Below are 12,859 nucleotides of genomic sequence, written 5' to 3' on the forward strand. Positions count from 1 at the left end.
TACAATTTTATAGTTGAAAACTATATTATGAGAATCACATGAAAACAAACATACAATATTTTGAAAAGTTCGAATGAGCTACGATTTCTAAAATAATTTAACATGAATTGATACACTATTGTATAGATGTACAATCTCTAGTATGGATAAAATGATTATAAAATGTTTACAAAAAAAAATGACTCAATAAAATTTATAGCTTATATTATAAATATTGGTCAATGGAAACTACTTTATAAATTTAAAGATGCGGCTAAATGGCTCTCTGTTGTAGATATAGCCATACTTCATACTTCCACAGACTTTCTTTCATAATATAGTATACAATATTTTATAAACATAATATCTTATTACTATTCGTAAGGTATTAATATTTAAATGATTATATATTTTAGATTATTCTATTCCGAAGCCATGAAGTTTGCTGAATATTTGATTGCTGATCATAGATAAAAAATATATTTGCTGATAATTACGCAGAAATTGGTCACATTACACATTACGAAGTTTATAAGTTTACAGTTTTCTTCTTGTTAGGGTATTGATGTTTAAACAAAAACTGAATAATAGCAAAATTTAACCTGTCATCTTTAAGCTCAAACATATGGCTACAATAAATGTTTAATGTTTTATTTGACAGAATATAGTATATTATGGTTATCTATATTTATTTTTAAATGTGGTAAGAAATTATTTTAATTTTATCCTATTGGAAAATTTTACTTCTACACGTTGGTGGCGCCGGCGGTGATTTGAAGCCTCAGAAATCGATACATTCGATATAAAATCGACGCCACCCGCCTTAATACTTGTATTGAGTGACAGAATCGGATAAAATTGCAATCGTAATAAATATTCAAATAAATCTTAATTATTTTAACCAAATAAAGAGTGTTTTATTCGGTAGGTATGTATATGATGTACTAAAAGGTAAAATTGAAATTAAAACTTATCGTAAGTAAAAAAATACATAGCAACTCAAATTAAAATTGTGTATACACGTAACGCAGAAACAAATCACATCAAGCTAAAACGCTCGAAAATTCTGTTAAAGAGGCGGTGGCAGCTACATAAAAATTTCACAAAAGATATACGCATTTTATTTAACAAGTGTCATTATATCACAGAAAAAGCAATTATTTTTTTTGTTTATAATCCATCAACCAAAAGCGGTGCCTTTGGAGGGACATAAGAAAATATAAAAAAATATGAGAATTTTGTAGGACTGCCAATCTATCAGACGTTAAAAAAATTAAGAAGGTCAAGAACAGAATAAATTATCTTTTATATTACCCGCAAAAATGTTACAAAAAAGTGTGTACAAAACAAAAGTTTTCGGAAAACTATTTTTCAGGCATAGATGCAATAAACAACCAACCTAACAACGAAATAATCGAACTACGTTAAGAATCGAGAAATTTCCGATTTCGAAACCGTTGATCAATAACTGCTGACGCTTATTGTAAACTCTCGTTCTCGTCCCTTCCTCTGTTCCTCTTTCGATCGGCGTAAAATAGAAAATAGGTGTAGTTATTTCTGGGATTGTGCAGAACCATTTAAAAAAGTATATAGTAAAGGTAATTCATTTATTTTACTTTTGAACTGTTAATTAAGTTTTTCTGATGAGTTTCGTATAATTTGGCATTTTCCGGGTTATTATAATCAAATTATATTTCTGTAAAAAGTTTGCTTAGCAGCGGACCAAGATGTCGGTATGTCGCCATAATCGTTTATTATCGACAATAAAATCAAAATAATCTGTTTTTTAATATGTTATTGTTGTATAATGTTACTTTACTGTATGCTATATTTGTTTCAATTTGTTTTTATGTCTTATTAATCCTCCATGTTTATTAAAATAGGTAGTGAAGTATTGATAAAAATTTCATCTCAGTAGACATCGTTCCGGCTTGTTACACTAGTACCGATTTTTTAGTGCATTTATCACAATATAATTACAATTGATAATGTTATCCTGCTGAATTATAATGGTTTTGAGCGAATGTAAATTCCCAGCAAAGGTATCGATTAGCAAGCGTCATATTATAGCATCGTAGTAATAATCAATTATTCAATTGTTAAAAGCGTTGGGAATTTTAAAATGTTTGCTTGTTTATCTATTTAATTGACGTAGTTCATTGGACTTCCTCCAATAAAATAAACGGTATTTTATTTTAATCTAATACCCGGCATAATGATGTACAGCAACAGAGTACCTGTCAAAAATCAATCAACTTGCTTGTTCATAATCGATAACTTCCATTTTCCTAAATTTACAAAGTTTTTACTTATTGAATAAGTTGTTCAAATAAATGATTCAAAGAAATTACCGAATTGAATGTCGCAATTATTTTCAGAAAGGTGCATAATCAATTTTCAAAACGCTTAATTTATTTTTACTATTGTAACTTTCTTTAATTGAAGACCTAAAACTTTGCAGGACCTTTTGTGTCATTTTTGCAAGTTGTCCGATGAAATGCGAGATGTGAATATTTCTATTTGGATATTCTTTCTCTTGGTCTGAAGGTATGGTATAAGATGAGGTTCCAGGATTTCTTCTATATATCGCTGAACTGTCATGTTTACTCCAATGGAGACTAGAGATGACCTTGACTTATAAGCGTTGACACTTAATGCCATAACCCCAACAGTGTAGTACATGTGCTGTTGCACAAAGTACTGTGGATCTCGTCTTTCACCGTGTCTTTTCATATTCATATTCACTAAAGATGTGAATTACATTGGTGTTCAGGGGTAAGAGGTACAACACCAGTGTAGCTTAAAAAAAGGCCACCACTGCGGATATTATTGTAAATTGTATAAATAAACCTGGTAGTGCAGAGGCAGTCTCTTAGAGCCAACAATTTTAGACGGCGATCTTGATGTTCTGTTGTTTTTTAGCGCCTCCCTACACTCTAATCTTCATGTTCAGCCTTCTTGATGCCATATCCAATCATATCTTAACACAGTATGTAATTTTCTGTGAATCATAATGGCAATTTCTTTTGTCTCAGTTTTGTTTCATTGTAACCAGTTTACAAAAAACCAAGAAATGCAGAATCTAAAAATGCAATAATTATATAGTGTTCAATTTAAAATAACTAAGTTGTTGTTCACTTCCGGTATAACTGAAAGTGGCATGTCTCAAAATACTCTCAAAAAGTTCATTATAACTTTTTATTTCTGTAAACCAATCTTCATAAGTAATGTGTAATTTCTAATATATAGATACTGTAAGCTCATCGTGTAACACCCTGTATATAGGAAGATTAACATGTGGCTTATCAAACCTATGGTTTTATAGTCTTCCCTTTTTGGAGATACTTTCTTCAGTAATAAAGAATTGAGCAAAATATCAGGAAACTGTCCTTTCTAGTAAATGTTGTTTTGGTTTTTTATGGGTTTGATATAGTTTTCCCCTTGTAGTTTGAAGATTTCTCCATGTATTTTATCAGTTTTATCATTTGTTTGAAATATGTGAGCACTATTTGAATTTCTTTCTGTGGTGGTATATTATCATATTGGCAGAATGCATATCTATTTAAAACCTCTCTGAATATATAATTTCAGTCAAAAGTTATCATAGTAAAATCAAGGGTGCTGCGATAACTAGGAGGCTCATTGGCTTTTAACTGATTGTTTATTTGATGCTGAGCATACATATATGGTAGACTCCCTCTACAACGAGAACTGAAATGGCAGACTATCTATCTATCTATCTATCTATACAGCCATTGCTGTCCAATTTTGGGCATTCCTTCTTCCACGTATCTCTATTGTAGGCAGTTTGTATCCATTTCGGGCCTGCGTGTTTCTTCAAGTCATCTGACCATCGCATTTGTGACCTTCCTCTTTTTCGTTTGTAACTATATGGTCTCCAGTGTATAATCATCTTATTCCATCTGTCGTCTTTCTGTCTTATGGTATGTCCAGTGAACTTCCACTTAAGTTTTGCTATCTGCAGCAGATTAATTACCTCATTATAAACTGATCTCGTTATATCAGACAACAATAATACTGTGCATACATGTGAATATGTAGTTTTCTAAAACATTAACTTCCTATAGTGAAGCCATTTGGAGCAATATAAGATGCTAAATATTGTTTGAATGGCGTTTTTGAAAAAAGTTGTTTACTTCTATTGTTAATGAAATACATTAAAACAAAAAAGAGTTGTTTACTTTCATTGTCAATGATATAGGTTAAAACAAAAAATCTGTACTTACATTTTTTTTTCAACTAGATAATGTATACAAGCTTATTTTCAAGGATAACATAAACTATTGATTCTACAACTAGAAGAAGTCGTCATTTTTGACTGCTTTAAATTGTCCAGTATCATTCAATTTATCATATTTTCTAAAGATGTGAAACAGTTGTATGCTTCTTCATTTGTGTTTTGTCTTTGGATAAAGTTTCTTACAACATTTAAAGCACTTTCCACATCTTGTCTATTAGGACCTTCTTGCATAGATTCACCGCGATTGTCTTCTCCATCTTGATCTTGATTCAGCAAACTCGTCATCATTGTTCAGTTGGGTTGGTTCTTGACCTTGCTGTTGTAACCTCAATCACTCTGCTATAAGATATTCATCTTCTTCCATGCTTTGTGGATCAAATTTATGGCATCTAATAAAGTAACAGGGGATTCACTACGGTTTTCCACATTATTCAGGATCCTCTTAACTAAAAGTTTTCTGTAGTGAACTTTAAGGGACCTTATGATAGATAGAACAGATATGCAATTTGGGGGTAAAAAAAGTTTGTTTTTTAAAGCGTTAACTTTCGGATGGACTGTACAATTGTCAACAATTAAAAGAATCTTTTGATGTCCCAATTCAAAAGTTCTCACTAAAAATCTGGTGTTATCCACGATTTTTTATTAAATTCATATGTGACAGAAAGCTGATTCACACCTCTGAAACATCGTATTGAGATTTCCTAATGATGACTAACTTCTTTTTTTCGGAACCAGACATATTGGCACACGCGAGTACAGTTACCCTTTCTTTTGATAAGTTGCCACCTATACAACGTTCATTTTTGAATTTCCGGGGCCTTATCTGCAGTAAGTTTAAAAAAAAGTCCCAGTTCGTCGGCATTGAAAACATTATCGTCACTGTAATTTTGTCTTATTTTAGGCCATGACTTCAACCAGTTGTCAGTGACTTCTTTGGAAACTCTCTTCACTTTACTGCAAATTTTTCCAGGCATAATTTCGTGGCTGGCCTTAAAACGGCTCATCCACCCACTTGATGCTTTAAAATTCTCATCACCACCTAGCGCCTGCGAAAACTGTGTTGCTTTTTCTTTAAGCAGTGGTCCACTTTCGCAGCCCTGTTTACGGTAAACCATTTGACCATTGCAGTATCGAGTTCTTTATTAGTTGCGGCACATAGTTTTTTCGATTTACCGGAAAAAGATGACCCTCCTTCGAAAATCTTGTGTTTATTTTTGAGCATGGTAGATAGAGTGGAACTGGGTTGAGCACTTCAAAGAACTACTTGGTACCGAAGTGGAAAATGATGCGTCACCCCAAAAACCAAGAAATAACACTCACGTAGAACCTCCTTCAATATTTGAAGTGAAAGACGCAATCACACGACTCAGAAATATCAAGTCCCCAGGAGTGGATTGTATCCCCGCGTATCTGGTCCTTTAATTTTGCTGATAATTAAAAAATAAAAGAAAACCCGATGGTCAAAGTTTTTATAAATAAATTTATTATTAGTTTCAGAAATGAGCGAGTCTCCAAAAGACCGTAGGGGTCGCGATCGAGATCGTCCCCGCAGGGATCGTATGAATGCCCGAGCCGATAACAGCAGAGAGAGAAGCAATGATAGAGGTGCCCGTGAACCTAGAAGCATGAGACCCTCCCAAAACAGAGTGTACGTATCCAACATCCCATATGAATACCGCTGGCAGGATATTAAAGATCTGTTCCGTAGCAAAATCGGTGATGTAACTTTCGTGGAGCTTTTTGTCGATGATAATGACAAGCCAAGGGGTAGTGGCATTGTCGAATTTAATGATTCCGATCTTGTTGGTAAATGTCTCGAGCTTATGCAGCGTTATGAGGTTAAGGGGCGTAAGTTGGTGGTAAAAGATGATCAAGGCATTACAAGAGATAAATTTGGGGCTATTGTGAGTAACCAGGGAGGTGGTAAAAGAAGAGAGTACAATCGCTTCAGTGGAGTTGATAACATGAATATTGATTTGGGTAATAGTTTGTCTCTTGGTAATGATAAATGGGGCAACACTTATGGATTGAGTCCACAGTTTCTTGAATCTTTGAAAATTGATCCCCCTCTTAACAATAAGGTGTTTGTGGCCAATGTAAGTATCTTTGTGTATTTTATAGAATTCCAGCATCAATCACTGTAACATGATATTTTACCATTCAAGAGGGCCCATTTTATGGAAAATCTTGTAATTAGAACATAAAGATACTGACTTGTTCTGCATTTTCTGTATTGAAATTTTCTTTATGTAAAATTTGGATGGTAAAATGAAAGGCTGTAGTACAACCACATGTGGCACATTTTGGTTGAAATATTAAATCTGTCAAATTTAGTTATCCTTTCAGATACAAGCTTAATGGGAAAATTCTCACAAAATTTAGAAAATAACTTCTAAAATTGACTTGTTTTCTTGTTTTCCATTATTGTTTTTAATTCAATCGCCATTATTTTTTTACTAAACCTGGTCTACTGCATGTACACTCACTGTATTTTGGAAATTGCTTTTTCTTATGCATTTCCCAATCCTCTCGGAATCAATTCTAGCTTTCTGTTATAAATGAAGGTGACTAGATGATAGATTTTTAATTTCCCAAAATGGTCAGATATGGGTTTGTAAATTTGATCATGGTTGTAGTGATTGTGAGTTCATACAATAGGTAAAAACCAATACGTCTTGGACAGAAAAAGAAATTTTTAGAATTTCTTACATCCTTATAGATGTGCACTATTATTAAACTGATTTTGTTCTTGTCTGTTCTTTCTATCACTAAGGTAGAAGCAGTACATGTTTGTCTTGTTCTTTCTATCACTTTTTAGGTATTCTAGGTTATTTTCATTAAATTGTACCTGTACATGGAATATCCTATTTTCAGTGTTTAAATTCATTAATTAAACTAAAGTGAAACTGGGAATATCCGAAGCTGACGTTGATTTTGAAATTGATTTATCCAAAACTTGTAATTAGGAAAAATAATAAAAACGTTTTTATTGTATTTTATATTGAACATGCTAAGTGGTAGTCAAGTTGTCTTTGAACATTTTTGTGTGTAAGTTCTCCTTCTGCTAAATAAACTACCTTAATTCCTGGACATCAACTGAAGCTTGAATATCTGTTACAATTTCACAGATTCCTCCATTTCATTCCCATGTTTTTCTCTTTCCTTTTTCATTTTCCTCCTCAATATATTTGATTAAGTGCCATCAATTTTCTTATTCCATTCATACTCCATAGATTTCGACTCCATGTTTTTGAAACAATGTGGATTGCATCAACTTATTTATTTCAAGTATAAGAAAAGTGTAACATTCTTTTTACAAAATAAATCTATTAGCGTTTTTTTTAGAACACTAACATTAATGTTCACCAGATCTTTTTCTTTACAAATCTATGGAGGAGGCCATATCAACACACTTCACTTTTGCAGCAGTCAGAGATTAACTTTAAATTAGTCAAAATCACTTTGAATGATAGATATTTTGATGTCTAATTGGAAGTTGAAGGAACTACATAACAAAGCTTGAATCTTAGATGTATTTAAATTACAAAAATGTAAGAATTATCCATGTTTCACTATAAAAAAAAACAAAATAAGTAGTTTACAATACTAGAAGATTAAGTATTGTGCAGCGATATCATTTAAAATTGTTTCGGTATATATAGGTATTTGGAAACATTAATTCTGTAAAAAAGGGTTTAATGTATTGGTTTTTATAAGTATTTTGTATGAACTAGGATATTTTGTATAAGGCATCTTAGAAAGGAAACATCAACAATGAAGTCCAGTCATTATATTATTTTCGATTTATTAATGGTTATCAGTGTAGAACTAATTTAATTACATTTTCGTGATAAAACAAAATAATTTGGAGTTTTTTTGTTGGAAAATTCTTTAATGATTCTCTTTGGCATTTTTCAGTTATGTTACTGATGCTTTGAGAAATATGGACACTGTTGAATTTGGTTGGATAATTTGAATATACTCTAATAAGATACAGCATTGTATTTCTGGAATAATCAATGAGATCAAAATAAAAAATGCATGTATTTGTTTGGCTTTGTCCTTTGTATTAAACTATTGCTATTATATATATGGAAAAATTTCCATGTAAACAAAAAATATATTGAACGCAAGGGTAATCTCATCATTTATATTATATATGAAATGGTGAACTATGAGAATTTTTCTTTTTTACTTCGCCGTCGTTAATAATAATATGCTATTATGTTTTTGTTCTTTGCACACGTGGCCATTGCGGTTCTGTTGTATTATTAATAATTTTAATATCAAGTTATAGCATTCTAAATTCCAAAAATTGTTCTACATTCTGTCTTGGATCATGAGTTCCTTTTAAGATTTTTGCCTAAATTTATAGCATTTCCAACCTACAGCTTTAATATAGACATTGTGACCCTTATTTTTAGTTGGATTACAACATTGATAAGAAAAAAATAAAAGATGTCTTTAAACTAGCGGGTAGGGTCATCAATGTTGACCTGCCTCTAGATAAGGATGGTAAAGTTCGAGGTTTTGCTGTTGTTGAGTATGATCACCCTGTAGAAGCAGTTCAGGCTATCTCTATGTTGCAAGGCCAAGTTTTGAATGATAGAACATTGGCTGTACGTATGGACAGAGTCAACGATAATTCCAAATTACCAGAGGGATTGAGATCTGTGGGCATGGGTCTGGGACCTAATGGGGAAGCTTTAAAAAATGTGGCTCACAATTTACCTTCATTGGGTAGCGGCTCACAAGGTGGGACAACTGGTTCTGGGATTTTGGGGGCTGTACCTAATAGTTCTTTACAGTTGGCCAGTGCTCTCTCAGGTATGTTTTTTGATTTTGTGTTTTTATTGGATTTTTCTCTACAAACTTAGCAGGTGGAAAATATTCATATTTTTAATTTTCACTGTGTATCAGTTGCTTGGTTGCTGTTGATTTTTTGAGTATATCGAGTTTGTAATCAGTGAAAATTAAAATTTAGTTTTTGGTTTTGCTTTTTTTACTTTTTTGTAGAACTAAGAGTGTCATGTTCTTGCTTTCTCTTGATTACTAAAATGGATGCAGCCTATTATGGAATTCAGTGTATCAAAATTATTGACACTCTTAGCTGTAAATGGTGAAAACAAATAATCAAATTCAATATCTAAATGGGAAACAGGTATTTCACTAAAAACTCATATTATCTAAACACAATGGATCGGGTTCAATTTATAATAGACATGAATGTCGTATTTATGTTGGTACAAGTTGTGAAAGCTTTTTACTTTCATTTACACTCTTCTTGCAATGTTTTGTTTGATATTTTTATCTACTATTATGTAGTTTCTTGTTTTAGTGCTTGTACTTTATTTTTTATAGTCATTTTTGCTGTCCTCTAGGTGCATTTGAGATTATTTATTAATAAATCTACTCACTATAGTTTGCTTCTCCAATGTTATGGTCACATGAACATAAATTATGTGGTTGATTAACTTATGCTTATCCAGACTACTTTTTCTTCTAATGTGTTATTTGTCTACTGATGTGTTAAAAAGCTTCCGTCACATCTTTATCAATTGAATATATCGATTTGTTCAGACCCATTGGGCAAACATTTGGGTTAGAAAGTACCTTAGTAAATATTGGATAATGAGTTTTTAGTATATTTTTTTCGTTGTATTATAAAAATGAAATAATTGTCAATAATAGTTTATAGAATCTTGAAAAATATTGCTAGTTCTAGTAGCAATAGTGCAGGTCACTGTCAATATTAAAAACAATAATTATATGTATAGAGATTCTTTTGGCACTTTCCACAAATTGTGTAAAAATGTGTATTTACTATTTAGTCCTAAATTTTTATCACTGTTTATTGTATATGCATGATGTACCAATACAAGTAATTATATAAGTGAACCTTTAATGTCCACTCTTTAGTTCTTAGATTACACCAACAATTAATATGTACAAAAAATCGGAGAGCAGTTTTTGTGGCACAAAAAATTATTATTGGCAGTTACTTTGTTTTACTCTAAACAGCTTAACACTAGTGCAATAAAAGAAGTTTTGAGTTTTTAAAAATGTTTTGCCTTTAAGAAAAATTTACTTTAATTCGACATCCTAGTGTTAAGCTTTTTCTATGACCACTTGATTAACACAGTACCATTTACAGGCCTTGGCAATGTTGGTAACTTAGCCAGTTTGAACCAAAATTTTTCCGGGCTAGCCAACACTTTGTTGGGAAACGGATTGGGGGCTACTGAACTTTCGTCGCTGGTTCAGAATCCCCTTTCGGCCCAAAATTCAGCGACCCAGCAACTCTCCGGTTTGAACAACCAAAACTCAACTTCCGGAAACCTAGGCAACTTCAACAGAGGTTCGTCAGGTAAGTTAATAAACGTTATGAGTAGAGGAACGATAATGGTACAAAGAATATTTTATCCACAGGAGATAACTACGGTAATCAGAATTCAAACTTCAATTCAAACAATGGAGGAGGCAGAAACTTCCAGAGCGGAAATAGCAATTATGGAGGAAATGACAGAATGAGCTTTAATGGAACAAGACAAGATGGCGGAGGCAAAAGCTTTTCAAGAAAAGTGTTGATCTCAAATGTAAGTTAATAATTAAATATGTATTTCTCATACATGCTTACCAGTTGTATTTTTTTAAAAATTGGTAAAATGAACTAATTGTTTTAATAACTAATGGAATAAGAATCAGAAATTAGGACAATTAGGAAATTACTAGTCCACTGCATTCGTGCTGATGAGTTTGCTACATATTTTTCTTTATTGAGTATGGTGAGGGCTGCTTCTTTGATTTTTTCTTTTTCATGTCTGTTTCTTTCATGATTATTGATGCATCTTTCCATTGTACTATATCTGTGATCTGTTGTCCCCATTTTTGATGTATGTTTCATGTTTATTTATTCTGACATTTAGTGGCCTTTTGGTTTCTCCCACATAAAAATTTTTGCATTCACAGGGCACTTTATAGATGCAGTCCTTTGATATCTTTTGTAGGTTTGGTTTTGGGCAGGATAGATCTGAATGTATTTTTTATACGTATTTCTTATCATTTTTAATTTTTCTGATAAGTCCTTTACATATGGAATTGTTGTCATCCTTTGGTCCCTTCTGTAAGTAATTCTGGATTGCTAGTAGTGTTTTGTTCTTTCCTTTCTTCTATCTTCTGGGATTGTTTGTTAATAAATGACAATGGGTGTCATTTTTTGTTAGCAGGTTTTTTTCTTATTGAATTGCCTTTTCATTAGAGCAGGTGTTTTGGGCTTGATTAGATGATTCCTTTGATGTTTACCTTGTGATCTATATTAATATATGTCTATCGGTTATACACTCTTTTCAACAAAATTCTTAACTAATCTTCTTGAAAAAGATTTCCGGAATGGAACTTTAGTTAGTCAAAAATGTAATTTTAATTACAATCAATTCTGCGTTAATCCCATATAAACACAGTATTTAACTTGTATGAAGGATAGACAGATTTCTCCACATTTATATTTGAAATATACGAAAATATTTTATTTCCAGCTCCCTCCGTCTGCAAGTTACAAGCTACTACATGAAAAATTCACAGAATTCGGAGATGTCCATGGGTTTGAAGAAAAGATGCATGGAAGCGTTCTCGTAACTTACGGTTCTGATTGGCAGGCAGAAAGAGCTATCAAAAATTTGGATAAAGCCCGCATCGACGGCAGAATGATTGACGCGAGATTGTATTTCTAAACTGATTAGTATTGTAAATGTTTAGCCCTTAAGATCAGATTTTTAGTTAGATAATCATTATAATCTGTGTGTAAAACATCATAAGAGGTGTTTGAAAAATAAAAGTATTTGTATTTATCCAGTAATATTAGTGTCGGTACACTATTGATTAAAGTATGTTTAGGTATTTATGTTTTACGGTTGTAACATTGGAAATTTCCAAATTCCATTTTGTGTTAACTTTTTTATGAGTCATAATAAACACTTGATCGTGATTTTTATTGATTTTATTTACCTAAATAATTTTCAAATAGCTGGGGAACTCTAAAAACAGTCATTCCATAAGGCAACATAAAAAGTTAGCAACAAGGATGGTAAATTACTTACCAAAAAAGATGAGCACCGTTAGAACACTTCCTAGAATTTTTAGAAGGTGAACTTCTAACAATACATGACTAGAGTTGCGAAACGAGGAATTTATAGAGCCCCTCACAATGAATAAGTAAAAAATGACCATAAAAACAAATCTCGGCAGCCTTATTTAAAGACGGCGGACATATTCCATGCATAACAGTTTTTAAAATCTTGAGGAATGCACCTTTCGAAAAATAAGCAGAATGAACAAAGGCTACACGTGATGGATTGATTGCCAATGTGAGTTCATCTAAATGACGTGGGAGAAAAGTCTTTATATTATATACTCACAATCCTTTAAAATATACTGAAATAGAATAAAATGCAAAATAAAATAATATTAAATGGAGTAATCAGAATAAAGACGGAAGACGTCGAAGAACGTTGTAAACCGAAATTATATATGTAATCAAAATGAAATAAAACCAAATAGAATAAATTAAAGTGGAGTAGAATACAATTAAATTGGAAATGGAATAAAATAGAATACAATAAA

At 32.0% G+C, this 12,859-nt stretch overlaps 1 protein-coding gene across 1 annotated transcript; it reads left to right on the plus strand.

The window, feature by feature from the left end:
• Nucleotides 1–1,456: 1,456 nt before the first annotated feature.
• LOC140435150 (myelin expression factor 2-like) lies at nt 1,457–12,224 on the plus strand. Its single transcript, XM_072523896.1, has 6 exons — nt 1,457–1,577; nt 5,732–6,336; nt 8,665–9,067; nt 10,395–10,607; nt 10,670–10,836; nt 11,776–12,224. The coding sequence occupies exons 2-6, from the start codon at nt 5,740–5,742 to the stop codon at nt 11,968–11,970; spliced, it is 1,575 nt and encodes a 524-aa protein (XP_072379997.1). The 5' UTR covers nt 1,457–1,577; nt 5,732–5,739; the 3' UTR covers nt 11,971–12,224.
• The last annotated feature ends 635 nt before the right edge of the window (nt 12,225–12,859 follow it).

Source organism: Diabrotica undecimpunctata, chromosome 2 (assembly GCF_040954645.1).
Source record: "Diabrotica undecimpunctata isolate CICGRU chromosome 2, icDiaUnde3, whole genome shotgun sequence".
In the NCBI taxonomy this organism is placed as follows: domain Eukaryota; kingdom Metazoa; phylum Arthropoda; class Insecta; order Coleoptera; family Chrysomelidae; genus Diabrotica; species Diabrotica undecimpunctata.